This window comes from Crassostrea angulata, chromosome 2 (assembly GCF_025612915.1).
Source record: "Crassostrea angulata isolate pt1a10 chromosome 2, ASM2561291v2, whole genome shotgun sequence".
NCBI classification, from domain to species: Eukaryota; Metazoa; Mollusca; class Bivalvia; order Ostreida; family Ostreidae; genus Magallana; species Magallana angulata.
Window position 1 is genome coordinate 26,642,759 of NC_069112.1, and position 26,666 is coordinate 26,669,424.

Sequence of the window (26,666 nt, forward strand, 5' to 3'; positions counted from 1 at the left end):
ACTTTTTGACAAATTTGGCTACAAAGAGTGTAAAAGAGATGGATACAAAACACAAGTGCTATTAGATCTTGTAGGAGATAAAAAATAATTAATCTGCATTTGCCATAAATACAAACTTTTATCATAAGAATATTTTAACATTTAGATCTGCCGAATATTTCTATTTTCCTTCATTGTTTGGTGCCTGATTTGAAATAATGTTTCGAGGTATAATAAGTGGAGAAACTTCTTTAAGCTGCATGTTCCGATTGGCCATTACAGTATCAAATAATTTTCCATGCAAACCAAATGAATGATCTTACAAAGATATAGACGTATTTGCATGGAATTGATCTCCTTTCTATGTTAGAAATATTCAAAGTAAATAAATTAAATAAATACAAAAAACCCCAAAAATACATCATGGGATAGTTTAGAATGATTAACCATTTGGTCTCATCCTCCGAATGGGTTTATTCATCAATTATAAACAACGTAAACTTCAAAACTATTGATGAGCAAATGAACACTGTTTTGTTTTTCTAAATAGTCATGCTGTATATTTTATTTGTTATTGTCAAAGTCGTAATACAATTATACTAGCTTCGACGTAAGGGGCCAGTTTAAACACGAGGCGAAATAACGCGAAACCCTTTTATGTCGGAGGGTGATTCTAAAAAACTTGGCCTGATAGGCAACATCCGGTTTAGAGGACATTGTTGCAAATTATTTATAGTATTTAACGCTTGAGGTCTTGATCGTGTATTCTTGCATAATTTCCAATTCTTCTGAAATATATTAGATTCCATCGATCTTATTTACGGTACCTATTTTTATTTTAATTTTTATTTTGAAAACCCAGGCAATAAATCACTAACGGAATATACTTTTTCAATTATATATGATATGCAACTCTGTACTTGTAGCCATACAATGGGGACAACAAACGATACTGACTGTCTTACTCCCGCAGTATCTTGAATCATGGCCTGAAAAAAATGGGGTGAACTATAATCTAACTATTTTGGCAAAAATGCGTATTTATTTATAACAAGACTTAACGGTATAAACTGAAATGAGTTGCTAGTTTGGATCTATATTCACAGTTGTTTAAATCAATAGTTATGACAGAAATATTTGTCGATAATTGAGCATTAATTAAGTGACCGGACTATGGGAGATAGCTTTCACTAATTATAAGCATCGCGGCCGGAATAGACAAGATCCGGATTGCACAACATTTTTAAAAAATACACAACATCCGGATTCAACAAGTTTCAACATTTACATTATTTTTTTTATTGAAATAAGGCTTAATTGACCGGGAAAACTACTGCAACGTATATCATTACACACATACTTTGCATAACCATCGTTTAAAAGCGTACAATTATTTTATGAAAGATCTGACCAGTTTTAACTGTCTAATACACTTTATTTGTCATGTGCATGATCCTGTGCATTAATTATTTTCAGTACTTGTTTATTTCTCTGGAATGATCTCCAATTCCATTGGCAACTGTTGTCATTCAAAATTACGTGAGGTAAACAAAATTTCAAATTTTGATTCGATCTCAACTGTTATGTATCCAAGGAATCTATTGATTTTATCATAAGTTACATAATGAGGTTATTAGATTTTTAGGGGTCAAACGTCCAAAATTTTGATCACCCATATATCATTTGATATTTGACCTTTCATTTGATATCAAGAAAAGGGGGCTTTCCTCAAACTCCTATATATCAGAAATTAGATATCTTTGGAAATGCAGTATAGTTAAAAAGATGCTCAAAATGATGTACTAAACAATATTCAACCTTCAAAATGTCATTAAACGGCCCCTATAAGGAGATAATGGATTGGTCCCTAAAACTTTCTATCCCATGTATCTCAGGAACGGTAACAAATTTCTAAACACTTGTTGAACAAAATATGTTTCAAAATAAAGGACCTTTTATTTGATATCAAGAAAAAGGGACTGACTCCTCAAATTAGGGATCAAGATGAGCCTAAAGTCTTTTATCTATATAGTCATTCACTGAGAGATGTTTTTAATAGGCTATAAAAGCAAAATTAGGTATGTGGCAACGCACTTTGAAAAAATTACGCAGTTTGAAATTTTTTTATGTAACCTAACAATTTAATGATCTTCTCATGCGTTGCCTTATTAGGGTTTTTAGGGCCAGAGGTAAAAAGTTTAATCTTTTCTATCTCAGTTGGAAGAATTGCAAGCATTTAAAAAAGCAAAGTAAGAGAACTTATAAAGCATTACAGGAAAGCATTAGTAATCAACTACTATTTCCACATCATGTTTTGTTGTCAAATATTAAAGTCCATGATGTCATATCCCTTCTAAAAATCGGATGGAAGATCTAGACCTCCTCGTTGCTCGCAACAAGATCGTCTAGTTATGTCTATTGTTGTTCAGGTGAGCAATGTGGCCCATGGGCCTCTTATTTAAGTATACCAATGTTAACTCGAAAATACTGACCTGTCCCACTTAGGCAAAATGTAAGGGCAATTTTTCCCATCTTTCAAATTGTACATGTAGTGAAAAATTTATGATTTTCACAGACATCTTTTGTTTATAGAAAATATGACCATGGCACCAGACATTTTGCAATATGTTGATGGTGGTTCATTGATATATTTTTTTTTTGTATACATAATTGTGTTTAAATATATGTGCAATAAAAAATTTGTGAGTAATGGGATAAAGATCCCCATATAAGATTTTAGGTGTAGGCTTAACAGTCATTTTTTTTTTTTAATAATTAAGTTTTGTTTCATTGATTTATATTAGATGCTGATGAGACAATAGAAAAAAATGTTCAGCTATCAGTGGCAGATTTGTCTTATCAAGAAAGAGGTAAGATCCAACCTTTTCCAATTTTACATGCATTAGAAATTTATTCTTAAGGCAATGAAATAGATTTTTTCCCCCTCTGACTGAAATTTCCTGCTCTTATTTAACAAAAGAAATGGCACATGACTGACGGTTATATCACTATTACTGTCTGATTTAGCAATGTGGCTGACACTAAAAGCACTTTTCCTCCATTGTTTGATATTTCATATTACTTGGTACAGAAACCACATTCAGTATAAGTTCTTTCTATTAGCTCATCTGATCCAGAGGATTAAGTCAGCTAATCAAAATTTGTCCGTTGCTGTTGTTGTCATTGTTGTAACATTTCACATATTCATCTTCTTCTCTAGAACCACTTGCCCAATTTCAACTAAACTTTGCACAAAGCATCTTTGTAAAAGGGCTTTTAAGCTTGCACAAATGAAGGGCAGTGCCCTCTTTCAAGGAGAGATGATTCAGAATGATAAAAAGTTTGTTGGCATTTTTCAAAAAATCTAAAAAAAAATTATTGGCCAGAAAATCTGAAACTTGTGTGGAAGCATGCTGAGGTATGTAGATTTAAGTTTGGCCAAATCATTGTCTTTAGAGGTTAGGGATGGGCCACAATTGGGGGGGGGGGGGGATTTTACATATTAGGAATAAATATAGTAAATCTTTGAATATTTTCTTCTCAGAAACTAATCAGCCAGGAAATCTGAAACTTGTGTTGAAGCATCCTCATGAACCGTAGATTTAAAGTGTGAAAATCATTACCAACAGGGGTAGGGTGAGGCCACAATGGGGTGTCAAATTTTTACATAGGAATACATAGAGTAAATCTTTAAATATCTTCTCAGAAACTTTTCAGTCAGGTGATTTTTAAAAATTGCTTAGACTTTTGCCCTAGGAGGATTCTTGGGCCTCGTAAGGGGTTCAGAGTTTGATGTAGGTTTACATTATCCTATATGATAGGCACCCCATCCCCCACTCCTGATCAGAATTTGGCTGAAAAAAGTGTGTATTATACATGAGACTGTATGGTTAAGTTTTGTCGGTGAAGTTATGTATTAAATTTTAATTTCAGCATCTTTGCAAGTTGAGAGAATATGGGCCCAGTCAGAGATAACAGATTTCATAATTGGGTCAGTTCATGGAATTAATATCACTGACCGAGATATTAAATCACTTCAAGGAAATCAGTGGCTGACAGATCAGGTCAGTATCTTTACATATTTGGAAGACATCTCTATACATATTACATGTACTGCATATTGCTATGTATTGTGCATGTGAAATAATTCACTCCCAATAAAGTTGATGTCAGATAAAGTTGATGATATTAGTTTTTAATTCCTTGCTGAACAATCTTTAGCTTGTATTTCTTCTGAAGTCATCAATCCTTGTACTGTGTTTTTCAGATTTTAGATTGATACTTTTTAGCCAGGCTCTGCTGAAAGCAGAGTCCTGGCTCTAGGCAGGCAAATTGCCAAAGTTACTATAAATAGCACAACTTCAAAAGTAAACAAAAAACTAAACAGCGTCAAAGTAAAAGCTTCCGCTATACCAAATAGTTACACAAAGAGCCATGTTTTGTCAAAAATGTTGGCATTTTGTTTCTTTTTTTAATTTCGAGAGAATTGTCTTATCTTTTTTAGTTTTCTTTTTAATAACGTGTTTTAAAAACAAGACTATACATTTTGGACACTCACAATGCCCATGAATTTCCCTGAACTACTTTGCTGCGCGTTGAAGAAATGGGGATTGAGTATATAACGTTTGTTGCAAAATTCAAGGCAGCAACTGTTGAACTTTATTCTTCTAGACAGACAAATTTTTGTTTATGGCCGCTTACTAAATTTGGTCGCTCTCTGACTCTTTGCCGACATTAAAAGCATGAGAGAGAGAGAGAGAGAGAGAGAGAGAGAGAGAGAGAGAGAGAGAGAGAGAGAGAGAGAGGAGAGATTTTGAGAGAGAGATTTTCAGTCTTTACTACACAATATGCATAAAGACACACCAAAAGAGCCCGGCTTTCAGTACTTCAGTACTTTGATTTTTTCCTGGCATGTGGATCTCACCCTATTCATCACAACAACATATTTCATATTTTGTGTGTTTTTTTTAACAGAAGATCATGTAAACCTTTAATAAATTATAGTTTGCTCTAAACCACTTCAATTTTTGTGTAAAAATCATATAAATTTAAACAATACACTCAGAGTTTCCGTAAACTATCAGTCCTACCAGCAAAACCGATAGAAAATCGAAATGTCTGATAACATTCGATATATTACTGGTCCATGTGACTGGTAAGTTCCACTTTCACAATCCAAATTTTTTTTGTTTCTACGCGCTGTTTTTGTCATTTTGTCGTAATCTCTAAAACACCTTAGGTAGTGTTTAATTTAAGTTTCTTGTAAGCACCTATCTTACACTGATACAGCATCATGTCGTGGTCAAACACTTTTCTTTTTGTACGAAGCTAAAAACTATGTGAGGATTGAGAATAAAGAAAAGTATGAAGGTAGTTTAAATTACCAGAATGGCAGGGGAGGTTGAAATTTAACGAGGTTAATGGCATGACTTGTTCTGTAAAATACAGAAGGGTCAATAATTACCGTTTCATTAATTTTTGATTCCATTAATTTTCGATTGTATATGATCATGAAAGATCATATATTAATTTGTTTTCAATTGATTGAATGAAAATTATCCAGACCAGTACAGGGGCTAAAACTTGTGAATTTGTGGCACATACACTAATTATGTGACTTCTTTATAGGAATGACCTTAATAAACATACAACAGTATAGTATTCTTATAGTCATAAAAACAGAACAACAATAGATGGACCTACTAAAGAATATTTACTTTAAGTTTTACGGATTAAGTTCTAATTAAAATAATGCTTCTTCTGTGCAATATGAGTTTCCTTTCTACCTTTATGCATTTGTCCTTTTCTCATTTTGTTGTGCCTCACAAAGACGGATCCTTTCATTTTGGAGTTGCAAGTGAACACACTGTGAGTGCACAGTGAACGCGCAGAAAAAAAAGGAAAGTAGAACGTTTCAGGGACTTTATTTGTATTCATTCAAACTAGCCCAAAAAATTTAATTAATTCTTTGAAGTTGCCTTATTTATACTTTTTGATTTTTTTCCCATAAAAATGGGCTCTATCGCCCTAAATCAACCTAAAATCTGAAAAACGTGGAATGTACAGTACCTTACAAAAATAAACATTGAAAGAGTTGACAATGTAAATGCTTCATGTAATTTGTTATAATATTATTATATTCCCTCTCCAAAGGAGAAAGAGGTATACTGTTTTACCTTTGTGTCTTTCTGTCCATCCTGTCTGTCCATTACAAAATTTTCTCTCGCATTTATCTCAGCAACTATTCATTGCAGATGCTTGAAATTTTAACATACTATTTGTTTAAGCTTTTCATATGTTTGGATTTTTTTTGCACCAATTGAACGTCAACTTCCTGTTAAATGATGACGGTTTATTTTTAGCCCAAGTTTTCAAACAAATTTTTGTCAAAGATTTCTTGGCAACTATTTATCGCAGTCTTGAAATTTTAACACACTATTTCTTTTGGCATACCAAACGTTTGGATCTATTTTGAGAAAAAATTGAGCCTATTCTCAATTGAGAATGGGGCCGAATTTTGGCCCCCTGAGAAGGTACTGATAAATCCCTGGCTAAAAATGTCTTTAGAAATAACAAGATATCTGTGAGCCAATGGTCACCTTTCCACATATTAGATTGATGGTTGAGTAAAAAATAAGTATTAGGAGTTATTTCAGATAGAAACATATATTTTCAATCCATTTTTGCATTTTATTAAATTTAAGGTAATATATTGATAAATTGTGTACTTCTTTGAAAGTGTTTATTTCAGAAGACTTGTTGCAATGACCAAATATAGGAATATTATATAAGTTGGATCATATTTAAAAGTCTAGCTCTTTGGTTGTCCAAATTCAGAGGTCTATGTGGACTACACCCTAAAATCATGATGTATATTCAACATCGAAACTTTTTTCCCAATATCAACAAATTGTCGATTAAAATTTTACCATTTCCATAGGCCAAAAATGGTGTTTCTCAAAAGAAGCTGATAAATCCCTATTTATTTCATGTGTTTTGATATAATTAACAATCTTAAATATATCATAACAATAGTTCAACATAATAATAATGATAATAAAACATAATAACACTTTTACAATGTCTATCGGTCACAATACTATATTTAAAAATTTTAATTTATTTTTTATTAAGGTCATCGATGGATATTTGAAGATTCTTTGTCAGACAGAACTTGATAAAGGACAGTTGATTCTGCATGTTCCAGTTCAGACTATGACAGCTATTAGCACAGGGAAATATTTTAATGACCAGTCTTCAAAAATTTTTTCAAAAGTAAGTAAAGAGCAATGTCATTTCAATTAAATATACAGTAACATGTACATTTTAGTTGGTGAAATAAATTAAACAAATCGGAGGAATGGAATTTTATTCATGTACCGTAATCCGGTGAATATAATACACACTTTTTTCCCAGCATTTTTTTATCTTGAGAAAGGGGTGCGTATTATACATCCCAATAGGATTTTGACATATTTTTCCCTAGGTGAAGCCCCGGTATCATACTGGCGCTTTACCTATACTGTACACAGAACCAATTCCCCGCTATACATCGTAACATTATATCTATTAATATTTAACCTTTAGGAAATCATTGCTATAGCATTTTATTAAAGAAAATGTATACTTAAAGTCAGTTAATCAATAAACTGTTTCAAAATGGCCTTTAAAAAATAATTTGAACTGCCTTTTCTTTATCTCCGTATATGCAGCCATTACAACTGTTATTAATAGAATGTGGGCTTGGATGGCCACGTGCTATGTGTATTAAACCGATCTTTGAAAACGGCTTATTTTTTACCATTTTCATGTAATGATAATTGATTCATTGCAAATAATTATGAATATAAATAATTCTATAATCTATTCCGTTAATTGAAGCCATTGTTGTGCTCCCCCACCGCTAACACTTGACACTTTGGGTATCTCTGTCACTCCCCTTAGGCTATAAGTGTACTATACACAACACAACTATTTGTGCACATATTTTATTATGTTCCAGGCCTTTAATTGATCACTTTGATCGGCATCATTTAAGAATTTAATTAGGTCTGTTAATTATTTCCATACCTGTACACCGTCCATTTTTCAATACACAGGAGTTGTAATGACTAAACAATTATATGTACGCTTGTTAAACATGTTAAAAGTAGTTGATTTTATTTACAGTAATTTATTTAATACATGTATTAGATCTATTTAAAACATTGATAATGAAATAAAGATTTTACCGTGATGTATTAGTTACAATAAATCCGTATAAAAAATATTGTGTTTTTCTTATTTCCTGTAGTGTATTTCCGCGATGAAACTGAATAAAAAGTATAACTGCTTTGTTGATACTCAGCATTACCGTTTGGTCAATTTTTTTATGCGTATTATACTTCCAAACTAGCTTTTTGTCACCACTTCCAGGCCCAAAGTGGGGGGTGTGTATTGTACATTACTGCGTATTATATTCACCGGATTACGGTTATAACAAATGCTTAGTTTAGAGTCAATAATTATTCTTTAAAAAAACTAAAATATAATGAATTACAATTACATTAAAAGTCTCTGGCCAGTATTGAACCCCAGACCCCTAAGTTGGTAGTCCAAAACATTACCCTACAGATTGTTAGATTAAGTACACTTTGAGGGTCTGACATATCAGAATACAATATGAAAAGATGCATGTGACATTTTTAGTCAAAGTTTAGCTCACTGAGCTGTAAAATTTTTAAATTTTGAACTTCTTCTCTAAAACCTCTTCACTAATTTCAATTAAATTTGGCACAAAGCATCCTTATGGTAAGGCTAATATAAATTTAAGAAATAAAAGACTGATCTTTCTTCAAAGCGGAGAAAATATCAAAAAGGAAGAAAAAAGGCGATGCATTTGTAAAAATCTTCTTAAGAAATACTGGTCAAATTCAACGTAATTTAACAAATATTTCTTACATAAAGGAAAATATTATTGCAAAAATTATGGGCTAATTCTGTTTCAAACGGTTGTGTTATGTTAACTTGTTTGGATTTTCATATTTATGCTTTGTAATCTGGGGAACTATTGCAAGTATTTTGTTATTTTTAGGTATCAAATCAAACATAGACTTTGGTAAACCAGACAGTTGACTCACTGCTTACCTGCGCAAATAAGCAAAATCTGATGTATATGTATTAACAAAGTACTAAAATACAATTCATTCTATTAGTAATTTGGTATGATCTTTTGCGTAATGGTTGATTTATAATGCAAGATGTTTTGTTGAGATGCTCAGCATTTTCTCGAGTTTATTCAGTTTAAACAGTTTAATATCGTTGACAGAAATATATACAGTAAAACTCGTTTAGTACAAAATCGGATATAGCGAATTCTCGGATATAGCGAAGTCATTTTTGAGTCCCCGGTAAAATTCTTCACAAATCTTTGCAAATTTTTACGGATATAACGAATTTGGATATAACAAATTTATGGATATAGCGAACTGATTTTGAGTCCCAAAGAGGTGAATTATAACGAAATTTAACACTTTTATAACGAATTTCTTTACAGTTTAAAAAAGTTTGCACTACCCTTTAACATAATAGTTTGAAAGATCTATTTTCATACAATTTTTTCGACTTACAATCCAATTATGAAAGGTATCAAAGTAATGTATTTTTATTCTAAGCCTCAAATAGCAAAAATTATAGTCTGGTATAAGAATACATACATGTATATAGTGAATTTGCTATAGTTACTATTACGAATTCGTTATACGGATATAGCGAATTACGGGTATAACGAAGTAAATCCATCGGTCCCTATGACTTCGCTATAACCCAGTTTTACTGTACTAGGTATATAAAATAAGAAAACTTTGAGGGATTAACTAACTGTGCATGCGTCATCTTCACGTTATGTTTTCAATGTTACCATGCTCCGTGGTGACAAAACATGTTGAATTTAAAATCGGGTATCAAAAATACATTTGCATCAAATGGAACGAAACATTTTATATCAATGAAATTAGTATTATTGCTTAAAATGACTTTACTGAAAAATATATGATAAACAGCCACATTCTCTTTGTATTTTTTGATTGACCCTTGTGTTAAGTGTGCTACACCTCTTTGATGTCTTTCACAAAAGTTACGATTTACAAAATGATAAAACCTTTGAACTCCATGTATATAATAAACAGTTAACTTAACACTTAAGGTAAGGATGAATAGGAAACAAGTCAGAGGATATAAATATTTGAAGTTAAAAGACATAATTTGAAAAGTGCATGAATTGAATATAAGATGTAATTTATTAGGCAAATTTGCTTCAATAATTTATTTAACTTTCTTGTTTTAGCATGTCCTGACATATTATGACACTGTTCTAGGAGTGTGTCACCTGAGAGGATCACACTGGGTACTCGTGGTATGTTGTTTCACTTATTTTTTAGCTCACAGAGACAATGTCAGGGGAAGGTTATGCTATTTCCTCAGCTAGGATGTTGAGTCTGCGCCATGAATTTGAAATGCTGGAGGTTAATTTTAAATGCTTCAGGTTAAGGTTTATTGAGGAGTATAAATTTTAGGAGCAGGTGCCCTTTGATGCCAGTATCTATGTTTTTACTGATCCTATCTTAACCAAACTTTCAAAGATAGTGCATCCTATCCTAAGATGTTTATGCACTGGACAGGTTTGGATGCTGAATCTGTGCCATAAATGTTTGATATTTCATACTGACAATTTATTGGTTATACATGTACCTGGTATCAAGTAACTGCTGTTAACCTATTAAGCTATGATTTCCTTACAAAGTAACTTGACTTAACAGGGTTTGACACTAACTTTTTTTATTTCGGTGGACAGTAGGTCCACTGGTCAAGAATTTTTGGTGGACTTTCACAAGTTCTGGTGGGCCCTCATAAATGTTGGAATTTATGTTGAATTGATTTACCCCATACTATGCATGCTTCTTAAATGCAATTAATTTGAACATAAACATGTGTTTTCTTCTACTTTATTGAATTTATTTCATTTTCCTTCATCATCATCATCATCATTTCCACTACAAAATATATTATATTTAAAATATTTTTACTGGGTCACAATTTTTAGCCCACCTGATCTGAAAGCTCAAGTGAGCTTTTCTGATCACATTTTGTTTCATCCGTCTGTCCATCCATAAACTTTTCACATTTTCAACATCTTCTCAAGAACTACAGGGCCAATTTCAACCAAACTTGGCACAAACCATCCTTAGGCAAAGGGGGTTAAAAGTTGTGAAAATTAAGGGCCACACCCTATTTCAAGGGGAGGTACCGGGTAATAAGAAATTAATGAAAAATTTTGAGAAAGTTTCAAAAATCTTCTCAAGAACCATTAAGCCAGGAAAGCTGAAACTTGTGTGGAAGTATCTGCAGGTAGTGTAGATTCAAAGTTGTGAAAATCATGACCCGGGGGGTAGAATGGGGCAACAATGGAGGGTCAAAGTTTTACATAGGAATATATAGAGTAAATCTTTTTTTAAATCTTCTTCTCAGAAACTAATCAGCCATGAAAGCAGAAACTTGTGTGAAAGCATCTTCAGGTAGTGTAGATTCAAAGTTGTGAAAATAGTGAGCCCCAGGGTTGGATGGGGCCACAATGAAGAAGTGTTAAAGTTTAACATAGGAATATATAGAGTAAATCTTTAAAAATCTTCTTCTCAGAAACTAATCAGCCAGAGAAGCTGGAACTTGTGTGGAAGCATCCTCAGGTATTGTAGATTGAAAGTTGTGAAAATCATGATCCCTGGGTGGTAAGATGGGGCCCACAATGGAGGGTCGAAGTTTTACATAGGAATATATAGAGTAAATCTTTAAAAATCTTCTTCTCAGAAACTAATCAGCCAGGAAAGCTGAATCCATACCTGTTAACCCTCCCGCATTGCGTGGGAGACTCCCGCAAAACCGCCTAAAAATCTAAGATCTTCCGCATGCAACCAATCTCCCGCGCGGGAGACAAATTTCTCCCGCAATCGTATTTGTTAAAATCCATCCAAGTACTGTATACCGTGAAAATAGTATGACATGTTATAGTCTAGTTTACTTTTTATGATTACTTCCGGTTTTGACTTAAATTAGTTACGTATTTAGTGATGCAAAGGCCTTGTAAAAAAATAAGTGAAAGCTTAAAACATCTTGATTTTACTCTGTAACACCAAAGAAAACAGTACACAGCCAGTGGTGTCACTTAACCCTTTGTGTGCTGACTTGTTTTAACGCAACTTATGACCCAGTACTGAGTTGTTTAAGAACTTTAGCAAGTTTATTGGCATAGCATAGTTGACGTGTATTTATTTCATTAATTGTTAACTTATACTGTTGAAATTTGTCACAGAAAATGTTTAATATCAGCTTTCTCTAATATAAATAATTCAAGCTGTTTTTTTTTTTTTTTTTTTTTTTACATTTAGGCATATTTCCTGGTAACCGTGGCAACAAAATTTAAGTAAAATGAAGATTTTTTGATTTTTTTTTATATTCAATGTTTAATTATAGGGATAAATTCAAAGTTTCCCACAAATAATTTTTGTAAAAATATAGTACAAGTACTTTTGAGAAATTAAATCAAGAGAATAAAAAAGAATTGCTGTTTAAAGATCAGAAATCAATTAAAACAATTAATTACAATGCATGCGTTAAATGTATGAAATTTAAATGTCAATAAATTTTGATAAAATGTGGACATTCAAATAGTGTTGCAAGTTCACTCCTCAGTGGGCTGGCCTAAGAGCCTCTTATAGGCTAGTACGTAGTCCTGTTTGGTGTGGTAAATCTCGAAGCATGGCTCTATGCACAATGCCACATTACATTGGCCACATTCATACGATGTCTGCCTTCCTGGCCTTTTCCTCCCTTCAGCTTGTCTGCAAGCTTTGCTGCATACAATACAGAGTCTGCAGACAGTCTTGGTTGCAACAATTTTTCTTAAAAAGTGGCGACCACTAAGCCTCTCCAGGGACTTGCCAGCTGCAGGTCTGCCCGTTACTTTTGTGTGGAACTCTATAAATAATATTTTTAATCTTACTTTGTGACCAAAGCACATCTTATGGAACTTGAATAAATGGCCAAGCATGTATGATAAAGCTATCATACAGTTGCCAATAAAATTATTATTATTATTATATTGTTTGTGCATTTCAATGCATTAAACATTACCACCAGAGTTGCTGAGAAGCTCATGGATCAGTCTTCTCCGAAACAGCCTATGGTTTAGGGGAGTCTGATCTTCACAGTTATCCTTGTAAAGCACATATGCATTTGAAACTATGAGTGTCAAAATGTGAAAAAAGACTTTTTTCCACCATTTCAAAGTTTTGACAGGCAGCTTTGAAGCCGATACAACCATATCAAGCCTGTCCACTGCTCCCATGTTGCTGTTGTATCTGTGAACCACAAGTGGCTTCACTACCTCCTCATTTCTGTGATTTCTCTTTCCTGTGGTCACCAAGGTTGATTTTTCTACAGTGCTTATAAGGTAAACAGGTTTAGCATCCTGGTATTTAGTAACACTAAGGGGGCCATTTGAAAGCACTTTCACCTCCCCTCTGTTCTCAAGATGGATCTGAAATTTATTTTATCCTTAAAAGGATTTGATGAACTGCACATTATGAATTATTGTAGATGAAGGTGAGGTCAGTATTCAGAATAGTGGATCATTTATATAATACAGTCAAACTTCGTTATCTCTAACTACTAGATGGGACTGTTTAAAAACTTCGAGATATCAAAGTACTTTGAGATATCAAGAGTAGAATACTTAAAAGATAAGTTGTTGGGACTTACAAATCACTTCGACATATCCATTGTATTCAAGATATCAGTGTTCGAGATATCAAAGTTTAACTGTATGTTAATGATTCATGGAGTCCTGGAACCGAGACGAGCAGGTTTTGATATTAGGTATCATAAGCTGCGTATTGTACATCATATTTTTGAATTATGAATTATTTAAAAGAATAAACAGATATATTTTTTCTTGAGTGATTAAATATTACTGTGCATTCATAAATTTCAATTGTAAATTGAAGATCAATTCAAGAGTCCTTGATACATTCTACTTTCCATATGCATGATTGGAAAGTGATTACAATTCATGCATTTTAAAACTGCTTATCAATAAATTAAGGGTCCTCCCCACACCTGGGAAAAGTTCTGAATGCAGACTCATTCTTCTAAATTACTTAACTTAAAGGTACTTCACTACACCGAGACTTATACTTTTTGAGACACTACGTACATCACAAGATGGCGATTTAAATGTTTTGTTAAACTGTTTGTATCAATCGATTCAGATGTATATCATCATAGCTCAGTGGTTAAAGTTTCAGGCTTGTGAACCGCAGGTCATGAGTTCGAATCCTTCTTGAGCTTTTGTTTATGTTTACTAAATGAAATTTTTGAAATACCATTTTTTATCTAAAATTGCACATTTTTTCACTTATTTGATATATACTTCTTATCCATCATGCTTTCTATCATAATCAAGTAATTTTCTGCTGATTTGAGAAACTATTTCGATTATAATTTAATTCTGGTTGTAACGTGGCATTTGATTGGATAGAAAAATTAAGTTAAATTTGTATAACCTGGTTTGCACGTCACAAGACACGTCACAATGCACTAACGTCAAAAACGTACTAATCCGCTTGACGTAACGTTTGAATTTTGAACAGATTAATATCATTTTTAAAAGTAAACGGACTCAATTTGTACAGCAAATTCCAGAAAATTAAATTATAAGGAATGAACTCAATATCTACCTAAGTTATACGAGTATAACCTGGGTTGGAGCAATTTACGCTTTTTTTATAATCCGCTTCGCGGATTATAAAGCGTAAATTGCCCCAACCCAGGTTATACTCGTATAACTTGGGTAGACATTGAGTTCATTTCTTAAAAGGCGTAGTGAGGCACCTTAAAGATATGGATTTTTAGCATGTCTTAATTTAATTTCAAAATGACCAAAAAATCTTTCAATTTAAAATTTTACCACTCTTCCTGAAAATAAAAGTCCCTTCAGTATTCAATCTCAGGACCTGCGAGTTGGTAGACCAAAACTTAACCTGCCATAGAGACACCAAATTTTGGTGATATAAATTGTTTCTCAATGCATTTTAATGGCCATGTTGTGACATACTGTTATAAAAAGTAGAAGTCACAGTGTGTCGAGGACCCTTAAACTATATATTGGTTAAGTTTGGTTTAATTTTTAACCATATCAGATCAATAGAGCCCAGAAGAAATGTTTAAGAGGAAATTAGTCTATACAAAATAAGAAAGTAGAATGCTACAATGACTAGTTGAACATAGTTTGGAGACCTCTTTAATCTCTTGGGGTATCTTTAATCTCTTGGGGTATCCCACGACGATTAGGACGAACTGTGCCAGTGGCACCTACTCCAAGACACCATAGATCCATGAATAGCTGTGGACTCGAATAATAGTTGTCGCAGTACAGAATGTGTCCACAAGCATATTGGTTCCGTAAAAGTGACATAACTAAGTCGTAAGTCGCACCTTTGTCACTGGGGGGTACTGAAGGTTTCCCTGTGTACAACTTCATTTTCATACAATACCCATTTTCCGCATCACAAAGTATGTATGCTTTAAGCCCATACTTGTCTGGCTTATCTGGGCTGTACACTCGGAAGTGTAGATTTCCTCTCCATGGAACCATGCCTTCATCAATGCATAAATTTTGATGGGGCTGATACACTGTATCAAACCTTGGAAGAATCAAGTAAGGAAAAATATATTCATGGAATCAGCATCTACTGTATACAGGGAAATACAGCAAAACTCGGTTATAACGAAGTCACTGGGACCTAAGAAATTACTTCGTTATATCCGTAATTCGTTATAACCGTATAAGAAATTCATTAAATTTACATAGCTGGGGATCCAAGATGACTTCGCTATATCCGTAAATTCGCAATATTCGTGTTCGTACTAAACGAGTTTTACTGTATTCGCCTCTTTTTTATTTTTGCCCTTTTCACCCTTGTTGTCAGCAAATTTAAAACTTGGTGAATTCTAATGTCTCATAATATCTCTCTTTAAACACAACTGTGTCTGGGCAAACTCAAGACGGGGGAAACTGTTTCCAAGTGTAATAGGGCAAAAAATTACACTGGGCAAAAATAACCCTGTATTCAGTATTTCAGCAACCGTATTGCTTTGATTTGAGCATTTTTATCTACCAGTAAGGCAAAAATATATAATTTTTTATAATTATCTAATTATCATACAAATAATAGTGGTAGCAGAAATTTTGGACAGAATAAAGAACTGGTCTGGACAAATATAGAGACAGATAGGCAAGGTGATTCTTAACCATCCCAAATTTCATTTCTGGTTGGTATAATAAAGTTCTATATAATTAGACTTTTTACATGCAATACATTCTTTTACCTGTCCAAAATCTTTTGATACAAGGGACCCAGTTTAAAGAGAGGATCATAGCCCTCTTCTCCACGTGGCACAAATTCCGAATTGTCATTTAGATGCAAGAAAGTCATCAATGACAAAAACCTGTCCCTTGGCATGACGCTGGGAAAAAAGGGTGTAGTAGTCAGTGGATCGGTTGTCCAGTACTCCTTGATGTCTAGCTGATGCACAAGTCCCATCAGCATGAGGAGTGATATAAATTGCTTCATTTCTGAGCGATTTGTTTCATGCCATTTATGGAACCTACTACAAGGTTTCAACTGAGCAGATCTCAAGAACTGTTGTGCATACAGATTGGTCTGTTGTGCAAGAAATTCAAAATCATTGTCATTAAAAAATAGTTCAAAATATTCTCGAGGGGAATCTTTGTTGTGAACTGCTTGTTTTAATCCAGGAGTTTTTGTATAATCAAGGGATGGGGGCTCCCTGTCTCCTGCGACCCAATTGTCTGCATCTATAAAGTTTTCAAAGTTTTCTGTTGGCCTACTCACTGTAATGTCATCTAAATCAAAACCCTCAAATTCAAAATCACTGTCCTCATCTGCTGCAAACTCATTCAAAAATTCTTCAAAATCGAAATTCCTTGCTGTCGCTTTTAAATTATCTTCTGCTCAGCACGTTCAAAAGAGAGGTATTTACGTATGCATAGCAACATTACTGTATAGTAGCAACACTTTCAACATTTTTATTGTGTTCATACTAAATTTAACAAATATTGTCATAAATAACAGCTTTTCAATTAAAATAGTATAAAAAATAATGAAAAAGGTCAGAGAGTTCTAATTAAACCTTTATTTTAAAACATTGGTACCGTAATGTCGCGTGTATAACACGCACTTTTTTTCAGCCAAAATTTGATCAAAAGTGGGGGGTGCGTGTTATACATAGGACTAAAATTTTACCCCATTTTTTCAAGCCGTGATTCTTGATACCTCGGGAGACGTGATTGCCGATATAGCGTGTTATGCAAGTTGTATGAGTGTATATTTTCTGCTGATATAGCGCGTTATGCAAGTTGTACGAGTGTATACTAAATTTACTGCATCAGAAATACCTTATTCTTAGTTTTATTTCCATGTATTGAAATATTTATCCACTCTCAACACTATTTCTTGCATCAAACAAGTTTAAATATCGCCAGTGTATTCGCCATTACGTAAGCAATCACCTGTTGACTCGGCGCGTGGTCAATGTTTGTTTAACAATTTCCGGTGTCAGAAGCATGCACCTGTCTTGTGTCGGACTTCACAGGGTGTTTTCAAGTGCATGAAGATTAGCGATTATTCTGATTTTATTAAACTTGATTACTTCGTGTCCAGTTATGCAGTTAAACGTTATTGCTTTACAAAGACACTGCTAAAAATACATCGATCATTTGTACGACTTGATAATGACGATATACGACATACAAACGTTTCTTCAGAATGTTTATTTAACAACAATCAATGAGTTTGACTATAATTAATCAATTAAATCATTTCTTTTGATGTTGTTTTGGTTTATATCTGCAAACATTATAACTTTTAAGCTCGGTTGCCGTTCTTCCCTACGTATGATGATCTTCAACTTTTCCACTGTTTTACGAAGTGTCTAATGATATTTGATACCGCCCATGTAAATCATGCCGTCCTTTTAAAGTAAAATTGTAAGAACATTGACTCTTATATCGCTTGGGCAATGTTCCGATCACGAAATTACAGTAATTGCGCTTGGGTTACAAAATTATCATTAAACATCGATAGTTATTTGGAAAAATGGCGGCCGCCGATTTTCATCATTGTGCTATGTTCCGATCACAAAATTAAAGAAATTACGCATGGGTTATAAAATTATCATGAAACATCGATTGTTTTGGGGGAAATTGCGGCCGTTGATTTCGCCATTTTTTGGGTGCGTGTTATAAATAGGACCTGCTGTTTTTTCGCTATTTTTTGGTCAACTTTGGGGGGTGCGTATTATACACGAGTGCGTATTATACATGATACATTACGGTAACATGTATCATAAATGAATAGCGTTTTCTGCCTGGAGATGTCTCGCGCGATAATGTTTATGATTATCCTGAAGGCACATGTCGTACTTACAGTAAAATGAAACAATCACATGTACACACAGTATTCCAAAACAATAAATCACTTAGAAATTATCATTTTTAGCGAGAATATCGCGAATAAACACAGATAGACGATTGTTAAGCCTTCAACTTTCGTTTTCACCGGAAGAAATACGCAAGGTTAAGGTCATTGTTAGGAAGGTCCATGTTTTTGCTTTTTTCTTTTTTTTTTATTGTACATTAACTAAATTAATCTTTTACATTTTTATCAAAATAATGTTTTCTCTTGATTATATATGTTATTGAATTTGTTTTCTTTTATGCAAGTTTAGATTGACCGATTGTTTTCGAGATTAACAATGGCACGGAATTTCCCTATTTCCAAAATTAGATGACGAATTTAAATTCATCTTTTAACGTATATCCTTTTAAAAAACTAAGCTTATAATTTTATATTTAAACAAAAATCATTTATTTTCTCTAATTTCATTCATTCACGAGCAAAATACTCGATCGTTTTTATTTTATTTGAGGTTAAAGTGACGAAGTGCTGAATTCTTTCTCAAACCCAACATGTTGGGTTGCCACACGAGAACGTCGACTATTCCAAACCCAGCATGTTGGGTCGCCGCACACAAAGGGTTAACAGGTGCACAGGTAAAGCACCAAAGCCACGTGCAGTGAGTCGTGACAAATTCTGTCCGGCCAGCACGGTCGGTAAAAATCGAAGTGAGTTTGGAACACTGAGTGTTTATACAAGCTACCGATAAACAAAGTACTGAAAGTACTGAAAAGCGCTAACCTAGCTTGGTTCTAAGAAAATTTACTGTGTGCAAGCGTAGGCGGAAATGAGCCTCATTGAAATTTTGGTTTATGTTTAATGAATATCAATTTAAAGTATCGAAGGCAAGATTTCTTTAAATATACGTTACTTTCTTAAGATGATGTGAATTAAAGCTGAACACGACTTGTATATGGATACTTGCCTGAAAAAAGATATGTTAAAATCACAAATTATACCTTTTGAACAGTAATTTATCACAGTTTTTGACATTTTTTTGCAAAGAATCGATTTTATTTTTCTATATTTTAGCTTCTGAATACGCACTATATTTGTTCATCACTGGGTATCATCCCGTGCTGATGTACGTAAGCCCCGCAAACCAATCGTATCTACTCGGCCATTTCCGTCACCCAGATAACTGGTTCCCTATACCTCTTACCAGTTTAAATGATGTATATTTCTGCTCATAGAGGGCAGTTATTCCTTGCACCGGAAATAGAAGTCTAACGACAATAAAGCGCTGAGCTATGCTTAGCGCTTTAAAAAATGTTTCACAAGAGTTTTTAAACTTTATAGTACCAGTACTATGAATTACAGGGATGCTATAGATAATACAACAGAGATCATTTTTAAATGATACTGGATAAATACATGTTTTGTGAATTTAAAATCTATCTTATATAGGCCTATAAGGCAAAAAAATAATTTTAATGAATATTATTTACTGGTATTTTCTTAACTGACTTTTACTGCAAATTCAAATACGCAAAATAAATTTTCTGTGTTTACCCTAGATGTCAGCATGCAGTGATGGTTCAATACTGAACAATAAGAAGACTTAATATAAAAAGTGGTACTATTGACTTTTTGTGTTGTACCATGCAAACAAAATAATAGTTTTCTGAACATGTATAGCAACACAAGTTGTAATTGCACACTGGTAGTCATAGAAATAATAAAATTTAAAATGATTGCAAATGCATTAATTACAATGGTAAAATAAGGTATCTAACAGTATTTTTAATATATATTTGCATTTCACATGAAAAAACGTCGTTTACGAAAAATCTCCCCCTTAGCCAAGTTGGTAAGGGGGAGATTCTCCCACATAGCAGCTTTGAAAGGTTAACAGGTATGTGAATCTTGTGTGGAAGCATCCTCAGGTAGTGTAGATTCAAAGTTGTGAAAATCATGACCACCAGGGGGTAGTGTGGGGCCACAATGAAGGGGTGTTAAAGTTTAACATAGGAATATATAGAGTAAATCTTTAAAAATCTTCTTCTCAAAAACTAATCAGCCAGGAAAGCAGAAACTTGTGTGGAAGCATCCTCAGGTAGTGTTGATTCAAAGTTCTGAAAATCATGACCCCAGGGGTAGGGTGGGGTCACAATTGGGGGTCAAAACTTAACATAGGAATATATAGAGTAAATCTTTAAAAATCTTCCTCTCAGAAAATAATCAGCCAGATGATTCTTTATAATTGTTAAAACTTTGGCTCCAGGACAATTCTTCGGCTTCACATCAGAATTTGATGTAGGTTTATATCCCATATATAAACAATTGTTAAGGATTTTTTTGAGAACTGCAATACTCAACATGTGATATGACTATAAATTCAACCTGTTAGAAAAGGGACTAATGATTATTAACATAAGAATATCGAGGGGGGAAAATGGATTTTTATTAATACAGGATCTACATGTATTATTGTACATCTCCAGATTGTTTGTATTATGACTCCATTAAGCTGATTTTATCATACCTATTGTTCCTCAGGTGAGCGATGTGGCCCATGGGCCTCTTGTTTGTAGGAAGATTTTAATTCTCCCCAACAAAAAAATATATATAGAAAGAAGTTTGAGAATTAAATCAGGGAGACTTCATTTTATTAAGTTAACAATTCACAAATTCAAAACTTAAATTTAAAATATTGTTCAATATTTTGGGATAGACTATACTTAAATACTTGTAAATTGGATTAGAAGTATGTAGTGTTGTAAAATCGGACCAATTTTACTATCGATAATCGAATTGAAATGGCAGCTTACAATCGATTATTAAATCGATCATGTAAACTTTCAAATTCCAACAATGATTAATTTTTTTTCATTCTGTTTATGAGTGAAAGATACCAGCATCAAATAAAATACCTTTTTTTTTTATTTATAATTCATAATTTTTTATGAACTTATCTTGTCAATGAAATGAATTAAATATTATACTTAGGGACCAACCTAGGGCAAAATTTTAATTTAAATTGGATTAGAAGCAAGCTAGTAAATAAAAATATAACCACTTCAAAAATTTTTAAACACTTATCAAATTTGTTAAATTTAATTGATCTGATACATTTACACATTTTATACTTTAAACGTTTTGTAATTCTGTGAGTAAAATGACGAATAAAATCAGTCCTTGTACTTCTGCGTATTTTGGAGGCATTAGTGCAACCCTTTGACCCAATTACAATCGTTATGTAGCGGATCTGTTTAAGTTTGAAGACAGCTGTAAAACATGGTTTTATGAATATTTTAGCAATAATTTGACAGTATTATTAACTAATTAGAAGTTTCAAACTGTAATTGTAATATCAGCATGAAAAGTAATAGACATCAGTTGTAATTTTCAATGCACAGTATCAGTTAGTATCGCTCGTTTTTATAACCCATGAAGACAAGACAGTCGCTAGTTCCTAATCGCAAAAGGGGTTAAATAAGCTTGTGAAAACGTCTTACGAATTTGATAATTATTATTTTATTGCCTTTGGGTTGAATTAACACGATTGTAAACTCAGCATACTGGGCGACTTCAACTTCTCTTTCTGAGGAAATCTGGCAAAGTTACAGATCACAAAGCAAGTCGCCCCCTAGGTTGGTCGTTTTATGAATATTGCTACGCAATAAAAGGTTATCTGTCACATTACTAAATTTTAGCGACTATCGATGATAAAGACTTACTAACGATTGTCACCGACCTGCTGCCTTCAGCGACAATTTTTCGATAGTCGGCGACTATCGTAACAACACTAGAAGTATGTCCACAACAGCTGATAAAAAATCTAACTATTTTAAAATAAAAAATAAAAAGCTTTTCTGGGTTGAAATTTGATTTATTTAATGTATTTATATCTCTAATAAAGGAAATATCTTATCATTTGTAAGCTAAGTGACAAATAAAAATCTGTCACTTTACTTCGTGTATTTAGGGTATTAGACTAAGTCCTACCCAATGACCCACTTACCACCGTTATATAGAAGATAGCCAACTGGTTAATTTATAATTGTTTTAGTTTCTATTTTGCATTAGAAATGTCTTTTTATTTATCAACTATCATTTTATTGCCAAGGAAGTAACTTTACACGATCATGAACTCAGAGGACAGAATAACTTCAACTTCTTTTTATGAGGAAGTTCTGGTGAAGTTACCGCGATCACATAACATCATTTATTAAGTTTTGGTTGTCAATTTCAATGTAAGAATTTGCATTAATAATTTGATTTTCATAATAAAAGTTTAAAACTCTAGTGGACCGACGGTCCACCAGGTCCTGAACTGTTGGTGGACTTTCCCAATTTTTGGTGGACTCAGGCCGCCGATCTACCGTTAGTGTCAAGCCCTGGACTTAGATATTTTACAATATCATATAAAGATAGTATACAATATCATATAATGATATACAGAGGGTTCTGCTTAATCTGGTAGTCAATTAGTCAGAGAAAAATTATCAGATAAACCGAATATTAGATTAACCGTTTTAGCGTTTTTGTGGTCTTTGATTTTGGTATAGAATAAAATATAACTTGTTTCAAGATAAAAGTAATCAATAGAAAGATATAATCTGTATGTCAATAGTTTGAAATGAAATAATTTACCTTGCATTAACAATGAAATAGCAGTTTAGTCTTTATTTTGTTTGTTAATGCTCAAAAGAAAATGTTTCTCTTTATTACGATGGTTTGAAAGTGGCCCCCATTTTGACAGGAAGTAATAAGAAATGGCTAATTGTCTTAACAGTTCCTCTTTTCACATGCACAATTTATTTTAATTCTTTTTCTATTATATAAAATGCTCTTAAATAATTAAATATGCATGAAAACAAACAAATTTTAATTTTAATTTTTGGGAGTTGATTTTAATCAACTCTCCTATGCAGTTACTCAGACAAACCGAAAGTGAAACAGTGTTTGGACTTCAGCACAAATCATTGCTGCTGACAAGACGTAGTTCTTGAAAATAATTGACAAATTCGATGTAATGTATATGCTGAAGCATTGTTTTTCAAGGAAACTTATTTCTAAATACCTTGAAAATAGTCGATTTTAAATGGTACGAACTATTTAAATATTTTTTGTAGTTGTATGTATTCCTATGCCAGAGGTCAATATAGTCTCGTTCAACTCGACGCTCGACTGTCTCTGTAAATCCTTGTCGGAGATTTACAGTGTCAACCGAGCGTTTGCTTGAACGAGACTAGAGTTCAATATTGCTTTGATCCATACAATTTTCGAGAAATATTTCTATCACTGATACATAGTTTGATTGAATAAATTTTATCTTTAAATATTATTTAACATTATTCATATGGGGATTTCTCGACATGTTACCGTTATTTTCTCCCTCGTTTCACTCCTCCGAAAATAAATCTTTTCTTGTCTAATTTAAAAAACAACAACAAAATGACATAGGTTAGGTGCGTTCATTACAAAGTCGCAAATAAACAAAGGTGTAAAGTAGACTAAACAAATTTATATGCTCAAATTTATCTAAACTAAAAGTTTTTTCTGAATGCTGTCATCAATATACCCATCCTTAGCCTTATCAGAAGCCCAACGCCCATGTACTTTAAGTAATCTATCTGGAACGTTATTGTTCGAAGCAGCAGTAGCACCCCCACTTCTTAAACTATGTAAAGAAAACTGAACCGTCAAGGCCAATGTTGCTGAGAGCCGATAACAGAATCTCTCTTGCTCTGGTGTAGAACAATGGTTTAGATGCATAGCAGACTTTAAAAACCCCCAAAGATTTCTTGAAAGTTATAGCTGTAAACAAATAATCACTTACAGACACATTCAATTGCAATTATTTTAATATAATGAAATATATTTTCTCAACCTAAAAATGGGACACATATCATTTCCAGTTTTTGCAATGATAACTACATATCCTCTTCTGTAAACGTCAGTTTTGCTTTTATTTAATTTCTATGTATGCTTCTTTCCATTTGATGTCACACAACTGAATGTTTGATAATGTTTGCTGAACCGCAAAAATCCCGAAAATCATAAAAGGCACATCAAGAAAACTCTCAACTTCAATGCATTATTTGGATTGTTTTGGTACTCCTCCTTAAGCTTTATAAGAATTTCAATAGTTATTGGTTCTTTCTTATTAACTGGTTTCGCAAGAACTCGTTTTCCTTCTTCAAGAGTAAGCTTTAGAAATTTTTCCTCACATGGATTAATGCATGAAGCTTGAGAATGAATCCAATTTATGCTATAATAAAATGCTTCTAGTACTGATGATGACACTCGTTTTTGTACAAGACTGGTCAGAAAAAGGGAAACTGTAGCAACTGAAGCTGGCAGTGGTTGAAAATTGTGCTGCAGACACCAGACTTAAAATCTTTTGAAATAACCGTCATATTTTTGGTTTGTTGCTTGGACTTTGCACTTTTAATAACACCAGGCATTGATAGTGATGGGAATCGGTGAGATTTTCATAATCGATAATCGGTTTTCCATAACTAACTAATTATCGATTATAATCGGAGATTTTTATATTTTATAGTGTAGTGCTAAATAATGTAAATAAACATGATACAATGAACAGACTCATTACTAAGCTGTCATAATTTGATTACATTAGTATTTCTAGCTATAAAAAATTATATTCGAAAGATTTTCTTTAGTAGGCATTCCAACATTTATTTTCTTAAAACCAAAATGCGTCCAAATTCGAGAATGTGCTTTATTTCCTGAGTAAGAATATGGAGCTCGTCTGACATGTCAGCCATTTGCAGATCGCGCACCTTTTTATGGTTTAGATAATTTGCGTCTTGAATATTTTGTTTATGATAAGCACTTGTTGAAAGAGAAAAAACCTCAACCGATTAATCGGTAGGAAACTTTTTATGATCGAGTGCTTAGAATGCGATAACAATCGATCGATTTTCGATTATAATCGATGATTGGAACATCACTACCTGGCAAGAGATTCACAAAAACGCGATGGGGATGTTTAACCTTCAAAATGTCTCGCCAGTGGCCTTGACAGTTATGCAATGTCTGTAAATACATCAGAATAATAACTGATTAATTATGACATTAAGATAAAATAAAATAAATATAATTAACTTATATTAGGCAATACAGTCTTACCACTAATGTACCATATATCCGATGATAAGTCGGTATTTTTTTCTCTGAAGCAGAGCACCCGACTTATCGTCTTGATCGACTTGCCTAAGGCTTGAGGTCAGATAATTGTTAAAAATAGCATTAAAAACCTTGGTTTTAACCATCTTGAGTTGGCTGTGTGATTGAAAATTACATTGTTAAATTCACTGTTCATCTTTATTAATTATCATTGTCACTCTTCTGTTAAACCTAAAATACATAATAATAACAGTTATTAAAAAATGGTACATTGTCTTTAATCAATTAAAAGTTTTACTGTTCTGTTTTTATAAACACATCGTCACATGGTTCCATATATCACTAGTGGGAAGATAACATTGCGCAGTAAAATTGAAACCAAATTTGAATGGAAAAAAATATTGCAGTAGGTCCCGGGAATGTTTTTAAGTTTTATTATTTTATTATGCCCCCCTTCGAAGAAGGGAGGGCATATTGCTTTGCTGCTGTCTGTCGGTCGGTTGGTCGGTCCACCAACAGTTTCCGCTCATTTTCTTCGCAGAGGATGAACATATTGAAATGAAATTTGGTATACAGGTTTATCATGATAATATCTAGGTCAAGTTCAATATTGGGTACTATCGAGCAATATTCGACAGAGTTATGGCCCTTGGACGTAGAAAAATTCCAGTTATTTGCAGTTTCCGCTCATTTTCTTTGCAGAGGATAAACATATTGAAATTAAATTTGGTATACAGGTTTATCATGATAATATCTAAGTCAAGTTTGATTTTGGGTACGATCGAGCAATTTTCGACAGAGTTATGCCTCTTGGACATAGAAAAATGCCAGTTATTTGCAGTTTCTGCTCATTTTCTTTGCAGAGGGTGCACATTTGGATATGAAATTTTATGATTTATCTAAATAATATCTAAGTCAAGTTTGATTTTGGGTATGATAGAGCAATTTTCGACAGAATTATGGCCCTTGAACTTAGAAAAATACCAGTTATTTGCAGTTTACATTCATTTTCTTTGTGGA

General features: G+C 33.1%; 1 protein-coding gene across 1 annotated transcript in view; it reads left to right on the top strand.

Annotated features, from left to right (window-relative positions):
* The window catches only part of LOC128174094 (uncharacterized), a 197,451-nt gene that overhangs the window by 78,943 nt on the left and 91,842 nt on the right, over nucleotides 1–26,666 (top strand). The window contains exons 11-14 of the mRNA XM_052839729.1: nucleotides 2,784–2,849; nucleotides 3,913–4,043; nucleotides 7,114–7,254; nucleotides 10,304–10,372. Coding sequence (XP_052695689.1) covers nucleotides 2,784–2,849; nucleotides 3,913–4,043; nucleotides 7,114–7,254; nucleotides 10,304–10,372 — 407 coding nt within the window. The remainder of the gene's footprint in view (nucleotides 1–2,783; nucleotides 2,850–3,912; nucleotides 4,044–7,113; nucleotides 7,255–10,303; nucleotides 10,373–26,666) is intronic.